Genomic DNA, 19,604 nt, shown 5'->3' on the forward strand with positions numbered 1-19,604 from the left:
AGCTTGTCATACGAGGAACGGTTGAGAACTCTGGGTCTGTGCCACCGTGCCACTCGCAACACCAACAGTTTGCTCAGTACTACTTCCTTGACGATTGTAATTTTTCTGAATTCCTTCCTCCCATCTAAGGGAAGGCAGTGGTATTATCGTAGGATTAGTATTCCAGAGACCGAGGGTAATGTTTTGGGGAACCCAGGTTCAAATCCCATCACGGCAGATGGTGGAACTTGAATTGAATTTTAAAAATCTGGAATTAAAAGTCTCACAATGACCATGAAACCAATGTCGTAAAAACCCATCTGGTTCACTAATGTCCTTCAGGGAAGGAAATCTGCCATCCTTACCTGGTCTGGCCTACATGTGACTCCAGATCATAGATACCTACAGTGCAGAAGGGATCGACAGCAATGTGGCTTACTCTTAAATGCTCCTTCAAGGAAAATTAGGGATTGGCAACAAATACTGGCCCATCCAGTGACACCGGCATTCTATGAAATAATTTTTTTTTAAATCCTGGATTCTAGCTGCTTCTGGGATGTTACTTGCATGCTCGATGTTGAAGACTGATGCAAAAATAAATCTGTTCCAATTCATCTGTGTGGCCCTGGAGTCACATGTAGACCAGATCAGGTAAGGACGGCAGATTTCCCCTTCTCTAAAGGACATTAGTGAACCAGATGGGTTTTTCCGACAATGGTTTCACCGTCATCAGTAGATTCTTAATTCCAGATATTTTGTATTGAATTCAAATTCCACCATCTGCCGTGGGCGGGATTCGAACCCGGGTCCCCAGAACATTAGCTGAGTTTCTGACCCCCCCCCCCCCACCACCATCGGGAATATCCTCCCTGCATCTACCCTGTCTAGTCCCGTTAGAATTTTATAAGTCTCTATGAGATCCGCCCCTCATTCGTCTGAACTCCAGCAAAAACAATCCTAACCCAGTCAATCTCTCCTCGTACATCAGTGTCCTACACAGAATGTAGTACGTTTTTCAAAAATACATGTTTAAATTCTCCAACAGTGGCTGTGTGTTTCCATGCCGAGGAAAGGGGAAATCTCCTTATTTTCCATGATTAATTCCCCAGGCTTACTTTCTATTGGATCAATGCTCACTTTAACTTTTCTTATTTAGATACTGTAGAAACTCTTAACATTGCTGGTTAGCTTTCCTTTCATATTCCAGTTTCTCCCCCATCAATTTTTTTGTCATTCTTTGCTGTTCTTTGTTTCGGGGGGTGTCAGGGAGGGGTTTAGGTAAACCTGGGACTAAGAAGACGAATAGATCAGAATAGGTTAATTTAGAGTGAATATCGTATAGTAAAAGTACCTGGAGTTACAAAGGTATTGTTTGCATGGAAACACATAACCACTGTTGGAGAATTTAAACATGTATTTTTGAAAAACGTACTACATTCTGTGTAGGACACTGATGTATGAGGAGAGATTGACTGGGTTAGGATTGTTTTCGCTGGAGTTCAGACGAATGAGGGGCGGATCTCATAGACGCTCATAAAATTCTAACGGGACTCGACAGGGTAGATGCAGGGAGGATATTCCCGATGGTGGCGGGGTGAGGTTGGGGGGGGGGGGGGGGGGGGGGAGGCAGAAACTCAGCTAATGTTCTGGGGACCCAGGTTCGAATCCCGCCAAGGCAGATGGTGGAATTTGAATTCAATACAAAATATCTGGAATTAAGAATCTACTGATGACGGTGAAACCATTGTCGGAAAAACCCATCTGGTTCACTAATGTCCTTTAGGAAAGGGGAAATCTGCCGTCCTTACCTGATCTGGCCTACATGTGACTCCAGGGCCACACAGCAATGTGGTTGACTCAACTTCCCAAGGGCAACTAGGGATGGGCAATAAATGCTGGGCCCAGCCAGCGACGCCCATGTCCCACAAATGACTACGTCCCCTGAACTGCCACCTGTCTTTGCCCAGTTAGATGCTTTTTCTTTCAAATTCGATACTGACTTTAACTTTTTTAAAATTAACCTCGGATGGTGGGTCCTTCGAACTTTAATTTCTCATAGGAATGTATCTATTCTGTGTACTTTGAAATAGTCCGTTTAATATCTGCCACTGCATCTCTCGATGTAGAGATGCCGGCGTTGGACTGGGGTAAACACAGTAAGAAGTTTAACAACACCAGGTTAAAGTCCAACAGGTTTATTTGGTAGCAAAAGCCACACAAGCTTTCAGAGCTCTAAGCCCCTTCTTCAGGTCCTGAAGAAGGGGCTCAGAGCCTCGAAAGCTTGTGTGGCTTTTGCTACCAAATAAACCTGTTGGACTTTAACCTGGTGTTGTTAAACTTCTTACTGTCTCTCGATGTAGCCCTTAACCCAATTTATCATAGAATACCGATAGTGCAGGATAGGCGGCCATTTGGCCCATCGAGTCTGCACCGACAACAATCCCACACAGGCCCTATCCCCACAACCCTACGTATTTATGCTGCTAGTCCCCCTGACACTAACGGGCAATTTAGCTTGGCCAAACGGGGCAACAGTGGCACAGTGGTTAGCACTGTTGCCTCACAGCTCCAAGGACCCGGGTTCAATTCCAGCCTTGGTGTGTGTGGAGTTTGCACGTTCTCCCCGTGTCTGCTTGTGTTTCCTCCCACAGTCCAAAAGATGTGTGGGTTAAGTGCATTGGCCATGCTAAATTGCCCCTTAGTGTCCTGGGATGTGTAGGTTAGAGGGATTAGTGGGGTAAACCTGTGGGGCTACAAGAATAGGGCCTGGGTGTGATTGTTGACGGTGCAGACTCGATGGGCCGAATGGCTTCCTTCTGCACTGTAGGGTTTCTATGAACCTGCACATCTTTGGACTGTGGAAGGAAGACTGAGGACACGAAAGCAGAAGGGAACCAGCAAATCAGGGTGGCACAGTGGTTAGCACTGATGCCTCAACGCCAGGGACCTGGGTTCAATTCCCGACCTGGGTCTGTGCAGTTTGCACTTTCTCCCCGTGGTCGGGTCCCTGGCGCTGTGAGGCAGCAGTGCTAACCAGTGTGCCACCCTGATTTGCCGGTTCATAGAAATCATCGAAACCCTACAGTGCAGAAGGAGACCATTCGGCCCATCGAGTCTGCACCGACCACAATCCCACCCAGGCCCTACCCCCACATATTTACCCGCTAATCCCTCTAACCTACACATCTCAGGACTCTAAGGGGCAATTTTTAACCTGGCCAATCAACCTAACCCGCACATCTTTGGACTGTGGGAGGAAACCGGAGCACCCGGAGGAAACCCACGCAGACACGAGGAGAAATGTGCAAACTCCACACAGACAGTGACCCGAGCCGGGAATCGAACCCAGGTCCCTGGAGCTGTGAAGCAGCAGTGCTAACCACTGTGCTACCGTGCCGCCCCTTTAGCTAGCTCTGCTTTCATGCCCTGACAGAAGTTTACAATACTAGTCTTGGACTCACTCTTCTCCCCCTCCAATGGAATGTAAAAATCAATTTGGATTGAGTCATCAACTTCAGGAAGCGTAGACAAGGACATGCCCCTGTCTACATTAATGGGGACAAAGGGAAAATAGTCGAGAGCTTCAAGTCTCTATGTGTCCAGAGCACCAACAATCTGTCCTGGTCCCTTCACACCGACACTATAGTTAAGAAAGCCCATCAACACCTTTCTCAGAAGACTGAAGAAATTTGGCATGTCTACGACGACTCTCACCAACTTTTACAGATGCACCATAGAAAGCATTCTTTCTGGTTGTATCACAGCTCGGTATGGCTCCTGCTCTGCCCCAGACCGCAAGGAACTACAAAGGGTCGTGAATGTAGCCCTGTCCCATCACGCAAACCAGATTCCCATTCATCGACTCCGTCTACACTTCCTGCAGCCTCGGAAAAACAACCAACATAATCAAGGATCCCCTGACATTCTCTCTTCCACCTTCTACCATCAGGAAAAAGATACAAAAGTCTGAGATCATGTACCAACCGACTCAAGAACAGCTTCTTCCCTGCTGGCATCAGACTTTTGAATGTACCTCCCTCAGATTAAGTTGATCTTTCTCTACATCCTAGCTGTGACTGGAACACTACATTCTGCACTCTCTCCCTTCCTTCTCTATGCTTTGTCTGTATAGCGCCAGGAAACAATACTTTTCACTGTATCCCAATACAGAGAGTCATAGAGGTTTACAGCATGGAAACAGGCCTTTCAGTCCAACTTGTCCATGTCGCTCTTTTTTTTTAAAAAACCCCTAAGCTAATCCCAATTGCCCGCATTTGGCCCATATCTCTCTATCCCCATCTTATCCATGTAATTATCTAAATGCTTTTTAAAAGACAAAATTGTACCCGCCTCTACTACTACCTCTGGCAGCTTCTGTTGAAAATATTGCCCCTCTGGACACTTTTGCATCTCTCCCCTTAAACCTGTGCCCTCTAGTTTTAGACTCCCCTGCCTTTGGGAAAAGATATTGACTATCTAGCTGATCTGTGCCCCTCATTATTTTATAGACCTCTATAAGATCACCCCTCAGCCTCCTACGCTCCAGAGAAAAAAGTCCCAGTCTATCCAGCCTCTCCTTTGAACTCAAACCATCAAGTCCCGGTAGCATCCTCGTAAATCTCTTCTGCACTCTTTCTAGTTTAATAATATCCTTTCTATAAATAGGGTGACCAAAACTGTACACAGTATTCCAAGTATGGCCTTACCAATGTCTTGTACAACTTCAACTCCCAACTCCTGTAATCAATGTTCTGACCGATGAAACCAAGCATGCCGAATGCCTTCTTCACCACTCTGTCCACCTGTGACTCCACTTTCAAGGAGCTCTGAACCTGTACCCCGAGATCTCTTTGTTCTGTAACTCTCCCCAACGCCCTACCATTAACTGAGTCAGTCCTGCCCTGGTTCAATCTACCAAAATGCATCATCTCGCATTTATCTAAATTAAACTCCATCTGCCATTCGTCAGCCCACTGGCCCAATTGATCCAAGATCCCGTTGCAATCGGAGATAACTTTCTTCACTGTCCACTATGCCACCAATCTTGGTGTCATCTGCAAACTTACTAACCGCGCCCCCTATATTCTCATCCAAATCATTAATATAAATGACAAATAACAGTGGACCCAGCACTGATCCCTGAGGCAACACCGCTGGTCACAGGCCTCCAGTTTGAAAAACAACCCTCTACAATCACCCTCTGACTTCTGTCAAGAAGCCAATTTTGTATCCATTTAGATACCTCACCCTGGATCCCGTGAGATTTAACCTCATGCAACATGTGGCAATAATAAATCAAATCAAACAAAATATTGCGATCCTTGCTAGAGGAGGGCTTTCTCCTCACGCCCACCTGAAAAAAAGGGAAGGTGGACTGGGTTAAAAGAGAAGAGAGAAAACCCCGACACACGAGAGGCAAGACGGCACAGACGCCAAAAATCAGCCAGTTGAACAATTTTATTTCTCTGTCTACAACTGGCCCCACGTACGGGCTGGATGTTTCAAGTCAGAACCAACCAAACCAATAAGGACCAGAGGTGTCCCCCCCACCACCGCCCCCCACCCCCCCCTCTCCCAAGTCTCTGGAGGTGAGGGGGGGAAGGAGGGGGGGGGGGAGGGATTGGAGGGAAGAGGGAAAACTCCTTTGCAATCAATTAAGCGGTGATACACCCGTAGCTAAAAATAAAACACGAAACAGATGTGAATCGTGAACTGCCGAGTCTAATCAATGCATTGCCAGCGGATTGCAGGGGGGAAAACGATGGGGGGGGAGGGGGTAGGGGAGTGTTTTTTGCGTCAGCTGAGGGGTTTGGGGTGTGGGAGAGGGGAAACGGACAAAAGTGGGTGTTAGAGATTCCGGAAAGTTCCACGCATTGTCAGGCGGGGAAAACAAGAGGGAGTTTGGCGTCAGCTGGGGGGTTTGGGGGGAGGGAGGGGGAAAAAGGGGCAGGTGGGGGAAACCGGGCACGTGGGTGTATGGATTCCAGAAAGTTCCATGCACTGTCGACGGGGAGAGTGGGTGGTGGGAGGGTTGGGGGGAAGAGACACAGGGGGTTTAGGTGAGGGAGAGAGAGAGAGGTGGGGGGGGGAATAGATAAGTGGGTGTACAGATTCCAGTAAGTTCCGTGCACTGTTGGTGGGGAGAACAGGAGGGGGTTTGGGTGAGGAAGAGAGAGGGGTGAGGGTGGGGGGGGAAAACGGGCAAGTGGGTAGAGATTCCAGAAAATTCCATGCACCGGAAGGGAAAATCCGCCCCCTCCCACCCCTGTCCCTCTTTGTCCGACTCGATGTCCATTCTCTGATCATCGTGCTCCACCCCTCAGAGCCAACACCAGGTGTAGCACTGACCCTCCTTGGATCTTGTAGTCTGCCGCTGTTTTCTCATCATTCCTGTATGTTGGGGAGGGGAGGGGTTGGAAAAGAGGATAAAAATCACAATTTGAAAGCTGCACCCACCCCACCCCCCCTCCCCCCATCTCCCACCACCGCACTTCTCCCCACTCCCAACTCAGTCGCGCCTCTGGGCCCAAACCCCATGCCTCACAACCGTCCAACTCCAAAGAGTTGCACCTCCCTCTCGACGTTCCCCGGTGCCAGCACTGAGGATGCGCTGCTCCACCAGACGCTCTACCTTTCGGGGTCAGACATCTTTAGACACTAAAGGCGCAGTTTTCCATGGCCAATCCATCTAACATGCACATTTGTGTTTTTTATTAGTGCCCCAAGTGGGCTTGCATTAACACCGCAATGATGTTGCTGTGAAAATTCCCCCGGTCGCTATACTCCAGCACCTGTTTGGGTGCACCGAGGGAGAATTTAGAACAGCCAATTCACCTAAACCAGCACGTCTTTCGGAGGATATGTAGACTCCACACAGACAGTGACCCGAGCCGGGAATCGAACCGAGGTCCCTGGCACTGTGAGGTTGAAGTGCTAACCACTGTGCCACCTCCTCTTTAACATGGCTAATCTACCCTGACCTGCACATCTTTGGTGTGTGGAAGGAAACCGAAGCATCCGGAGGAAACCCACGCAGACACGGGGAGAATGATCCCTTTAGGTTGGGACTTTATTCCCTGGAGCGTAGAAGATTGAGGGGAGATTTGATAGAGGTGTATAAGATTTTGATGGGTATAGATAGAGTGAATGCAAGCAGGCTTTTTCCGCTGAGGCTAGGGGGAGAACAAAAACCAGAGGGCATGGGTTAAGGGTGAAAGGAGAAAAGTTTAAAGGGAATATTAGAACATAGAACATAGAACATAGAAAGCCACAGCACAAACAGGCCCTTCGGCCCACAAGTTGCGCCGATCACATCCCCACCTCTAGGCCTATCTATAGCCCTCAATCCCATTAAATCCCATGTACTCATCCAGAAGTCTCTTAAAAGACCCCAACGAGTTTGCCTCCACCACCACCGACGTCAGCCGATTCCACTCACCCACCACCCTCTGAGTGAAAAACTTACCCCTGACATCCCCCCTGTACCTACCCCCCAGCACCTTAAACCTGTGTCCTCTCGTAGCAACCATTTCAGCCCTTGGAAATAGCCTCTGAGAGTCCACCCTATCCAGACCCCTCAACATCTTGTAAACCTCTATCAGGTCACCTCTCATCCTTCGTCTCTCCAGGGAGAAGAGACCAAGCTCCCTCAACCTATCCTCATAAGGCATGCCCCCCAATCCAGGCAACATCCTTGTAAATCTCCTCTGCACCCTTTCAATGGCTTCAACATCTTTCCTGTAATGAGGTGACCAGAACTGCGCGCAGTACTCCAAGTGGGGTCTAACCAGGGTCCTATAAAGCTTCTTCACGCTTAGGGGGGGCTTCTTCACGCAGAGAGTGGTGGGAGTGTGGAATGAGCTGCCGGATAAAGTGGTAAATGCTTTTAACATTTAAGAAAAACTTGAACGGGTTCATGGATGAGAGGGGTGTGGAGGGATATGGTCCAAGTGCAGGTCAGTGGGACGAGGCAGAAAAATGGTTCGGCACAGACAAGAAGGGCCAAAAGGCCCGTTTCTGAGCTGTAATTTTCTATGGTTTAGCAATGAATGCCAGAATTTGATTTGCCTTCCTTAGGGCGGCACGGTAGCACAGTGGTTTAGCATTGCTGCTTTACAGCTCCAGGGTCCCGGGTTCGATTCCCGGCTTGGGTCGCTGTCTGTGTGGAGTTTGCACATTCTCCTCGTGTCTGCGTGGGTTTCCTCCGGGTGCTCCGGTTTCCTCCCACAGTCCAAAGATGTGCGGGTTAGGTTGATTGGCCATGCTAAAATTGCCCTTAGTGTCCTGAGATGTGTAGGTTAGAGGGATTAGTGGGTAAATATGTAGGGATATGGGGGTAGGGCCTGGGTGGGATTGTGGTCGGTGCAGACTCAATGGGCCGAATGGTCTCTTTCTGTACTGTAGGGTTTCTTTCTATGATTACCACCGGCAGTATCTGCGCACTAGTTTTCTGCGATGCACTATTTATGTATAAAACCTCTAACCAGTACTCACATCTGCTTCCCGCTGTAGATGAGGCGTTGCTGCTGTGGGGGGATCCCCTCCTTTTCCTCCACCCGTTCTTTTATTCGCTCCACCTGCAACGCACAACCGACAGCAGACATTGTCTCAGGCCAATAATGGGAGACACTCAACAAGGCCCTATTCCCATTACCCCACATATTTACCCTGCTAATCCCCCTGACACTAAGGGGCAATTAAAGCATGGCCAACCCACCTAATCTGCTGGACTGTGGGAGGAAACCGGAGCACCCGGAGGAAACCCACGCAGACACGAGGAGAACGTGCAAACTCCACACAGACAGTGACCCGAGCCGAGAATCGAACCCAGTTCCCTGGAGCTGTGAGGCAGCAGTGCTAACCACTGTGCCAACGTGCCGTCCACCAGACACCACTTGAGGGATGGGGGCATGCCCAGCATTTAAAGTTTATTTAAATAGTGTCACAAGTCGGCTTACATTAACACTGCAATGAAGTTACTGTGAAAATCCCCTGGTCACCACACTCCGGCGCCTGTTCGGGTTACACTGAGGGAGAATTTAGCACGGCCCAATGCCTGCATAACTTCTTTTGGCACTCTTGCGTCTGTCCTGCTGTCCTTGACAGCAACACTGGTGGCTCTGGACCCGAGGGAGGATCTGTGCAAAGACGTTGACCTCTTGAAGGATGAGCACCCTGATTGAGGCAGTAATTACCTGCTCAATCAAGGACACTCACCTCACGTTTAACTTTATTTTGTGTCACAAGTTGGCTGACGTCAACATCGTGACGAAGTTCCTGTGAAAATCCACAAGTCGCCACACTTAAGGGAGAATGTTTAGCATGGCCAATGCACTTAGAAACATAGAAAAACTACAGCACAAACAGGCCCTTCGGCCCCACAAGTTGTGCCGAACACATCCCTACCTTCTAGACCTACCTATAACCCTCCATCCTATTAAGTCCCATGTACTCATCCAGGAGTCTCTTAAAAGACCCTATCGAGTTCGCCTCCACCACCGACGGCAACCGATTCCACTCGCCCACCACCCTCTGTGTGAAAAACTTACCCCGAACATCTCCCCTGTACCTACCCCCCAGCACCTTAAACCTGTGTCCTCTCGTAGCAGCCATTTCCACCCTGGGAAAAAGCCTCTGAGAGTCCACCCGATCTATGCCTCTCAACATCTTATACACCTCTATTAGGTCTCCTCTCATCCTACGTCTCTCCAAGGAGAAAAGACCGAGCTCCCTCAGCCTATCCTCATAAGGCATGCCACTCAATCCAGGCAACATCCTTGTAAATCTCCTCTGCACCCTTTCAATTTTTTCCACATCCTTCCTGTAATGAGGCGACCAGAACTGAGCACAGTACTCCAAGTGGGGTCTGACGAGGGTCTTATATAGCTGCATCATTATCCCCGGACTCCTAAACTCAATCCCTCGATTGATAAAGGCCAGCACACCATACGCCTTCTTAACCACCTCCTCCACCTGCGGGGCCGATTTCAGAGTCCTATGGACCCGGACCCCAAGGTCCTTCTGAGCCCACACAACATTTTTTTTGGCATTAGTGTGGGGATAAGGTATTTCTATTGACAGGTTTTATCGAAACAAACTTTATTTAACAAAACAGTTTACCCATAATGAATGAATTCGGTTAACTTTTCCAATTGAAATATTTAAAAATGACAAGATACAATTCTTAACTGCGAATCTATATTAGTTCCAATTCAAGCAATGTTAAATGGCATTGTGCTTCTCGTAGCAGCCATTGTGGAAATGTCTGCTACGAGAGGACACAGGTTTAAGGTGCTGGGGGGTAGGTACAGGGGAAATGTTAGGGGTTAGCACTGCTGCTTCACAGCTCCAGGGTCCCGGGTTCGATTCCCGGCTTGGGTCACTGTCTGTGTGGAGTTTGCACATTCTCCTCGTGTCTGCGTGGGTTTCCTCCGGGTGCTCCGGTTTCCTCCCACAGTCCAAAGATGTGTGGGTTAGGTTGATTGGCCAGGTTAAAAATTGCCCCTTAGTGTCCTGAGATGCGTAGGTTAGAGGGATTAGTGGGTAAATATGTAGGGATATGGGGGTAGAGCCTGGGTGGGATTGTGGTCGGTGCAGACTCGATGGGCCGAATGGCCTACTTCTGCACTGTAGGGTTTCTATGATTTCTATGTGTAAACATAGCTGAATTTTAAATGTACCCCCTGGCCCTGTGAGGCAGCAGTGCAGCCATGTCCGTACTGTGGCTACAAGAGCAGGTCAGAGGCGGAGAATCCTGCAGTGAGTAACTCACACCTCCTGACTCTGTTTCCTTCTCAAACGCCCCCCACAACCCCGCCAAAGCCTGTCCACCATCTACAAGGCACAAGTCAGGAGTGTGATGGAATATTCTCCGCTTGCCTGGATGAGCGCGCCTCCGACGATGCTCGAGATGTTCGATACCGCCCAGGACAAGGCAGCCCCACTTTGATGGGCACCGCATCCCGAACACTCGCTCCCTCCACCACCCACGCACAGTGGCAGCAGTGTGTGTGTGTGTACCGTCTACAAGATGCACCGCAGCCGAGGCTCCTTCGACAGCACCTTCCAAACCCACCACCTCTACCGTCTAGAAGGACGAGGGGGGCAGCAGACACATGGGGAACACCACCACCTGCAAGTTTCCCCCTCCGAGCCCCACTCACCATCCCGACTTGGGAATATACCGGCCGTTCCTTCACTGGGGCTGGGGTCCAAATCCTGGAACTCCCTCCCTAACGGCACTGTGGGTGTTACCCACACCACACGGGGACTGCAGCGGGTTCGAGAAGGGGCGGCTCACCCACCACCTTCTCGAGGGGCAATTAGGGACAGGCGCTAAATATTGTGGGCTGACACAGTGGTTAGCATTACTGCCTCACAGCGCCAGAGACACGGAGTTCGATTCCCGGCTCGGGTCACTGTCTGTGCGGAGTCTGCACATTCTCCCCGTGTCTGCGTGGGTTTCCTCCGGGTGCTCCGGTTTCCTCCCATAGTTCAAAAGACGTGCTGGTTAGGGTGCATTTGCCATGCTAAACTCTCCCTCCGTGTACCCAAGAAGGTGCCGGAGTGTGGCGACTCGGGGATTTTCATTGCAGTGTTAATGCAAGCCTATTGGTGACACTGATAAATAAACTTTAAGAAACTTAATGAAAGGCGGAGCAGGCTCTAATGGGCCAAATGGCCTCCTCCTGCTTCTGCTTTCTGTGACTTAGAAACATAGAAAACTACAGCACAAACAGGCCCTTCGGCCCCACAAGTTGTGCCGAACACATCCCTACCTTCTAGACCTACCTATAACCCTCCATCCTATTACGCTCCATGTACTCATCCAGGAGTCTCTTAAAAGACCCTATTGAGTTTGCCTCCACCACCACTGACGGCAGCCGATTCCACTCACCCACCACCCTCTGTGTGAAAAACTTCCCCCTAACATTTCCCCTGTACCTACCCCCCAGCACCTTAAACCTGTGTCCTCTCGTAGCAGCCATTTCCACCCTGGGAAAAAGCCTCTGAGAGTCCACCCGATCTATGCCTCTCAACATCTTATACACCTCTATTAGGTCTCCTCTCATCCTACGTCTCTCCAAGGAGAAAAGACCGAGCTCCCTCAGCCTATCCTCATAAGGCATGCCACTCAATCCAGGCAACATCCTTGTAAATCTCCTCTGCACCCTTTCAATCTTTTCCACATCCTTCCTATAGTGAGGCGACCAGAACTGAGCACAGTGCTCCAAGTGGGGTCTGACGAGGGTCTTATATAGCTGCATCATTATCCCCGGACTCCTAAGCTCAATCCCTCGATTGATGAAGGCCAGCACACCATACGCCTTCTTAACCACCTCCTCCACCTGCGGGGCCGATTTCAGAGTCCTGTGGACCCGGACCCCAAGGTCCTTCTGATCCTCTACACTGCTAAGAGTCTTTCCCTTTATATTGTACTCCTTCATCCCATTTGACCTGCCAAAATGGACCACGACGCATTTATCTGGATTGAAGTCCATTTTGTGCCTTGTAGATGGTGCATAGGGTTTGGGGGGAGTCAGGAGGTGAGTTACTCTTCACAGGATTCCCAGCCTCTGGCCTGCTCTGGTAGACGCAGTGCTTATGTGGCTGGGTCCGGTTGCGAGTTGGTAATGGGGAGTGATGAGGAACCAAGAAATGGGAGAGGCGAGGGGCGAGAGGCCTGACTGGGAAGGGGAGAGCCGGGGAGGGGATGGGGGGGGGTGAGGGGGTGTCAGCCAAGGGTTGGGGGCTGGTGGTTAGTTGGGGCTGAGGAAGGAGCGGGGGAAACAGCATCATAGAATCCCTACAGTGCAGAAGGAGGCCACTCGGCCCATCGAGTCTGAACCGACCACAATCCCACCCAGGCCCTATTCATAAGAACATAAGAAATAGGAGCAGGAGTAGGCCATCTAGCCCCTCGAGCCTGCCCCGCCATTCAACAAGATCATGGCTGATCTGACGTGGATCAGTACCACTTACCCGCCTGATCCCTATAACCCCTAATTCCCTTACCGATCAGGAATGAGACTCAAAAACCCAGTCTGCAGGTGCAACAGGTGATCAAGAAGGCAAATGGGATGTTGGCCTATATCGCAAGGGGGATAGAATATAAAAGCAGAGATGTCTTGCTGCATCTGTACAGGGCATTGGTGAGGCCGCAGCTGGAATACTGTGTGCAGTTTTGGTCCCCTTATTTGCGGAAGGATATATTGGCCTTGGAGGGAGTGCAGAGAAGGTTCACCAGGTTGATACCAGAGATGAGGGGTGTTGATTATGAGGAGAGACTGAGCAGATTGGGTTTGTACTCGTTGGAATTTAGAAGGCTGAGGGGGGATCTTATAGAGACCTATAAGATAATGAAGGGGCTGGATAGGGTAGAGGTGGAGAGATTCTTTCCACTTAGAAAGGAAACTAGAGCTAGAGGGCACAGCCTCAAAATAAAGGGGGGTCAGTTTAGGACAGAGTTGAGGAGGAACTTCTTCTCTCAGAGGGTGGTGAATCTCTGGAATTCTCTGCCCACTGAAGTGGTGGAGGCTACCTCGTTGAATATGTTTAAATCACGGATAGGTGGATTCCTGATCGGTAAGGGAATTAGGGGTTATAGGGATCAGGCGGGTAAGTGGAACTGATCCACTTCAGATCAGCCATGATCTTATTGAATGGCGGGGCAGGCTCGAGGGGCTAGATGGCCTACTCCTGCTCCTATTTCTTATGTTCTTATGAATCCATCTATCCGTGATTTAAACATATTCAACGAGGTAGCCTCCACCACTTCAGTGGGCAGAGAATTCCAGAGATTCCCGCAACCCCCCCCAGAGAATTCCAGATATTCCCGCAACCCCCCCATATTCACCCTGCCAATCCCTCTGACACCAAGGGACAATTTAGCATGGCTAATCCACCTAACCTGGACTGTCTTTGGACTGTGGGAGGAAACCGGAGCACCCGGAGGAAACCCACGCAGACATGGGGAGAACCTGTCCTTGACCCCCATGGCAACACGATAGTTAATAATGCCCATCAACGCCTCCACTTTCTCAGGAGACTAAGGAAATTTGGCATATCCACTACAACTCTCACCAACTTTTACAGATGCACCATAGAAAGCATTATTTCTGGTTGTATCACAGCTTGGTATGGCTCCTGCTCTGTCCAAGACCGCAAGGAACTACAAAGGGTCACGAACATAGCCCAGTCTCCCATCCATCGACTCCATCCACACTTCCTCAGAAAAGCAGTCAGCATAATCAGGGATCCCCCCACAACACGGACATACTCTCTTCCACCATCTTCAGTCGGGTTCAAAAGTCTGAGGACAAGCACCGACCGACTCAAGAACAGCTTCTTCCCCGCTGCCATCAGACCTTTGAATGGACCTATCCCCATAACTCCATGCATTTACCATAGCTAGCTCCTCTGATGCTAAAGGGCAATTTAGCATGGTCAATTTACCCAACCCGCACATTTTTGGGCTGTGGGAGGAAACTGGAGCACCGGGAGTTGAACCCGGGTCCCTGGCGCTGTGAGGCAGCAGTGGTAACCACTGTGCTGCCCCCGTGTACCAACTGAATGAACCTGATTCCACAACATGAGTGGAGATTAGAAGGAAAATTAAAGGTGCTCAATTATAATCCGGTTACAAAAAAGCCAAAGCTTTAGAGGTAGCTCTAGGAAAAGGACCTGCCAAGGACAGATCCTTCCTTATCCTTTGGACAGGGTGGCACAATGACACAGTGGTTAGCACTGCTGCCTCACAGCGCCAGGTACCCCGGTTTGATACCCAGCTTGGGTCACTGTCTGTGTGGAGTTTGCACGTTTTCCCCATGTCATTATACACCTATGATTGTGTGGCCCAAATTCCCCTCCAATTCGATTTTCAAGTTTGCTGACGACACCACCGTAGTGGGTCTGATCTCAAACAATGATGAGACAGAGGACAGGAATGAGATAGAGAATCTGGTGAACTGGTGCGGCAACAATAATCTCTCCCTCAATGTCAACAAAATGAAGGAGATTGTCATCAACTTCAGGAAGCGCGAAGGAGGACATGCCCCTGTCTACATCAATGGGGACAAAGTAGAAAGGGTCGAGAGCGTCAAGATTTCAGGTGTCCAGATCACCAACAACCTGTCCTGGTCCCTCCACGCCGACACTATAGTTAAGAAAGCTCATCAACGCCTCTACTTTCTCAGGAGGCTCAGGAAATTTGGCATGTCCGCTACGACTCTCACCAACTTTTACAGATGCACCATAGAAAGCATTCTTTCTGGTTGTGTATCACAGCTTGGTATGGCTCCTGCTCTGTCCAAGACCACAAGGAACTACAAAAGTCGTGAATGTAGCCCAGTCCATCACACAAACCAGCCTCCCATCCATTGACTCCGTCTACACTTCCTGCTGCCTCGGCAAAGCAGCCGGCATAATCAAGGACCCCACGCACCCCGGACATTCTCTCTTCCACCTTCTTCCATCAGGAAAAAGATACAAAAGTCTGAGGTCACGTATCAACCGACTCGAGAACAGCTTCTTCCCTGCTGCGGTCAGACTTTTGAATGGACCTACCTCACATTAAGTTGATCTTTCTCTACACTCTAGCTATGACTGTAACACTACATTCTGCACCCTCTCGTTTCCTTCTCTATGAACGGTATGTTTTGTCTGTACAGCGCGCAAGAAACAACACTTTTCACTGTATACACGTGACAATAATAAATCAAATCAAATGTCTGCGTGGGTTTCCTCCGGGTGCTCCGGTTTCTTCCCACAGTCCTAAAGACGTGTTGGTTCGGTGCATTGGCTGTGCTAAATTCCCACTGTGTACCCAAACAGGCACCAGAGTGTGGCAACTCGGGGATTTTCACAGTACTTCATTGCAGTGTTAATGTAAGCCTACTTGTGACACTAATAAATAAATAAACTTTAAACCAGTGTCTTTGGACTGTGGGAAGAAAGCATCGATCACATATACACATTCACATCGTGAAAGGGTGCAGAGAGAGAGGCAGGTTGACACCACGAGACAGCCAGGCAGGATGAGGACAAGGCAGCCCCAGGGCACACCGATTTCTCACCTTGTCAGTGGGTTCGATGTCAATTTCAATCTCTTTGCCGGTGAGCGTCTGAAAGGGAAATAAAACACATTTAGGCAAGGTCTACAGGTTGCCATGTTGCAGGATAGCTCTCCCCACGCCGCCCTTCCCAGAATCCACTCACGAGAACAGGGGCAGCCATGTGGCTCCTCAAGCTGCCACACCATTTCCTTCAGTGGCTGATCTTCGACCTCTGCACATTCCCGCCCCGTCCCCTCAGTTCTAGATCCCCAATTCCAAAGCACCAAAAAAATACTTTTATTCATTTGCAGGACATTGGCATCGCTGGCTGGGCCCAGCATTTATTGCCCATCCCTAGTTGCCTCTTGGAGGGTAGTTGAGAGTCAACCACATTGCTGTGTGGCTCTGCAGTCACATGTAGGCCAGACCGGGTAAGGACATCAGTGAACCAGATGGGTTTTTCCGACAATCGACAATGGTTTCACCGTCATCAGTAAATTCTTAATTCCAGAATATTTTTTCTTTATCGAATTCAAATTTCACCATCTGCCATGGCGGGATTCGAACCCGGGTCCCCAACATTAGACAAGTTTCTGGATTAAATAGTCTAGCGATAACACCACCAGGCCATCACCTCCCCAAAAATGTCCATTCCAGCCTCAAACATGTTCTGACGAGGGGGCGAATCCCGAGACAATTCCAAAGATTCACAACTCTCCGAGGGAAGAAATTTCTCCTCATCTCGGTCCCGTGCTCCCCCCACAGCAAGAACCAAAGTGAGACATTTTGTCAAGGTTTTTCATCTTGTGCCCACCATCAGGAGCGTGTGCAAGGGTGCGAGTGGGTGGCACGATGGGACAGTGGTTAGCACTGCTGCCTCACAGTGCCAGGGACCCGGGTTCAATTCCCGGTCTCGGGTGAATGTCTGTATGGAGTCTGCACATTCGCCCCGTGTCTGCTTGGGTTTCTTCCGGATGCTCCGGTTTCCACTCTCAGGCTAAAGATGTGCAGGTTAGGTGGATTGGCCGTGCTAAATTCCACCTTAGTGTCCAAAGATGTGCAGGTTAGGTGGATTGGCCATGCTCAATTCTCCCTCAGTGTACTCGAACAGGCGCCGGAGTGTGGCGCCTAAGGGATTTTCATAGCAACTTCATTGTGGTGTTAATGTAAGCCGACTTGTGACGCTAATAAATAAAGTTTGCGGAAGTCGTAAAACTTGGAAATTCTAAACCGCGAGAGGGAAACAGTAAGAGGTCATAGAATCATAGAAACCCTCCAGTACAGAAAGAGGCCATTCGGCCCATCGAGTCTGCACCGACCACAACCCCACCCAAAGGGGACCGGGGGGGGGGGCAAAGGGGACCGGGGGGGGGGGGGGGGGCAAAGGGGACCGGGGGGGGGGGGGGGGCAAAGGGGACCGGGGGGGGGCAGGCAAAGGGGACCGGGGGGGGGGGGGGGGGGCAAAGGGGACCGGGGGGGGGGGGGGCAAAGGGGACCGGGGGGGGGGGGGGCAAAGGGGACCGGGGGGGGGGGCAAAGGGGACCGGGGGGGGGCAAAGGGGACCAGGGGGGGGGGGCAAAGGGGACCCGGGGGGGGGGGGGGCAAAGGGGACCGGGGGGGGGGCAAAGGGGACCGGGGGGGGGGGGCAAAGGGGACGTGGATGGGGGGCAAAGGGGACGTGGATGGGGGGCAAAGGGGACGTGGATGGGGGGCAAAGGGGACGTGGATGGGGATAAAGGGGACGTGGATGGGGGGCAAAGGGGACGTGGATGGGGGGCAAAGGGGACGTGGATGGGGGATAAAGGGGACGTGGATGGGGGATAAAGGGGACGTGGATGGGGGATAAAGGGGACGTGGATGGGGGATAAAGGGGACGTGGATGGGGGATAAAGGGGACGTGGGTGGGGGATAAAGGGGACGTGGGTGGGGGATAAAGGGGACGTGGGTGGGGGATAAAGGGGACGTGGGTGGGGGATAAAGGGGACGTGGGTGGGGGATAAAGGGGACGTGGGTGGGGGATAAAGGGGACGTGGGTGGGGGATAAAGGGGACGTGGGTGGGGGATAAAGGGGACGTGGGTGGGGGATAAAGGGGACGTGGGTGGGGGATAAAGGGGACGAGGGTGGGGGATAAAGGGGACGAGGGTGGGGGATAAAGGGGACGAGGGTGGGGGATAAAGGGGACGAGGGTGGGGGATAAAGGGGACGAGGGTGGGGGGATAAAGGGGACGAGGATGGGGGATAAAGGGGACGAGGATGGGGGATAAAGGGGACGAGGATGGGGGATAAAGGGGACGAGGATGGGGGATAAAGGGGACGAGGATGGGGGATAAAGGGGACGAGGATGGGGGATAAAGGGGACGAGGATGGGGGATAAAGGGGACGGGGATGGGGGACAAAGGGGATGGGGGATAAAGGGGACGAGGGTGGGGGATAAAGGGGACGGGGGATAAAGGGGACGTGGCTGGGGGATAAAGGGGACGAGGATGGGGGATAAAGGGGACGGGGATGGGGGATAAAGGGGACGGGGGATAAAGGGGACGGGGATGGGGGATAAAGGGGACGTGGATGGGGGATAAAGGGGACGGGGATGGGGGATAAAGGGGACGTGGATGGGGGATAAAGGGGACGGGGATGGGGGATAAAGGGGACGTGGCTGGGGGATAAAGGGGACGTGGATGGGGGATAAAGGGGACGGGGATGGGGGACAAAGGGGACGGGGATGGGGGATAAAGGGGACGAGGGTGGGGGATAAAGGGGACGGGGATGGGGGATAAAGGGGACGAGGATGGGGGATAAAGGGGACGTGGCTGGGGGATAAAGGGGACGTGGATGGGGGACAAAGGGGACGGGGATGGGGGACAAAGGGGACGGGGATGGGGGATAAAGGGGACGGGGATGGGGGATAAAGGGGACGGGGATGGGGGATAAAGGGGACGTGGATGGGGATAAAGGGGACGGGGATGGGGGATAAAGGGGACGTGGCTGGGGGATAAAGGGGACGTGGATGGGGGATAAAGGGGACGGGGATGGGGGACAAAGGGGACGGGGATGGGGGATAAAGGGGACGGGGATGGGGGATAAAGGGGACGGGGATGGGGGATAAAGGGGACGGGGATGGGGGATAAAGGGGACGTGGCTGGGGGATAAAGGGGACGGGGATGGGGGACAAAGGGGACGGGGATGGGGGATAAAGGGGACGGGGATGGGGGATAAAGGGGACGGGGATGGGGATAAAGGGGACGGGGATGGGGATAAAGGGACGTGGCTGGGGGATAAACACTGTGTCGCTTTCCTGCTGCCGCCTCACCTTCACTTTGATCAACATGATGCTGAAGCTGCTCCTCTGCCTTGACCCGCGGGGACAATCACATCCGGAGCCGCCGGCTCCGAGCAGCCAATCAGGGGCTTCGCGTCGGCTTCCGCCCGCGGCCTTGACGTCACGTTCGGCGGAGCCACCAGCTAATCGGCGCGAGGCCCGTCCCTCCCCTTTGTGACGTCTGTTTCCGGTAGCGCGCGCGCGCGAAGCAGGACGGGAGTTGGATTCCGCCGGCCCCCCCCCCCCCCCCGTTTTG

At 51.5% G+C, this 19,604-nt stretch overlaps 1 protein-coding gene across 1 annotated transcript; it reads right to left on the reverse strand.

Moving 5' to 3' along the window:
- Window positions 1-5,418: 5,418 nt before the first annotated feature.
- Window positions 5,419-19,481, reverse strand: LOC144487960 (ubiquitin-like protein NEDD8). The gene is made up of 4 exons (XM_078206004.1): window positions 19,340-19,481; window positions 16,053-16,100; window positions 8,473-8,555; window positions 5,419-6,369 (listed from the first exon to the last, which is right to left on the reverse strand). Exons 1-4 carry the CDS (start codon window positions 19,355-19,357, stop codon window positions 6,282-6,284), a joined length of 237 nt encoding a protein of 78 aa, XP_078062130.1. The 5' UTR covers window positions 19,358-19,481; the 3' UTR covers window positions 5,419-6,281.
- Window positions 19,482-19,604: the final 123 nt, after the last annotated feature.

This window comes from Mustelus asterias, unplaced genomic scaffold, assembly GCF_964213995.1.
Source record: "Mustelus asterias unplaced genomic scaffold, sMusAst1.hap1.1 HAP1_SCAFFOLD_1165, whole genome shotgun sequence".
Taxonomy (NCBI): Eukaryota; Metazoa; Chordata; class Chondrichthyes; order Carcharhiniformes; family Triakidae; genus Mustelus; species Mustelus asterias.

Bases quoted from the DNA above. Each gene is read 5' to 3' on its own strand.
- LOC144487960 (XM_078206004.1), bottom strand. The intron at 8,556-16,052 runs GTGAGAAATCGG...TGTGCGTTGCAG, and splicing joins ACATCGAACCCACTGACAAG to GTGGAGCGAATAAAAGAACG. The intron at 6,370-8,472 runs GTGAGTACTGGT...CCCAACATACAG, and splicing joins ATCTACAGCGGGAAGCAGAT to GAATGATGAGAAAACAGCGG.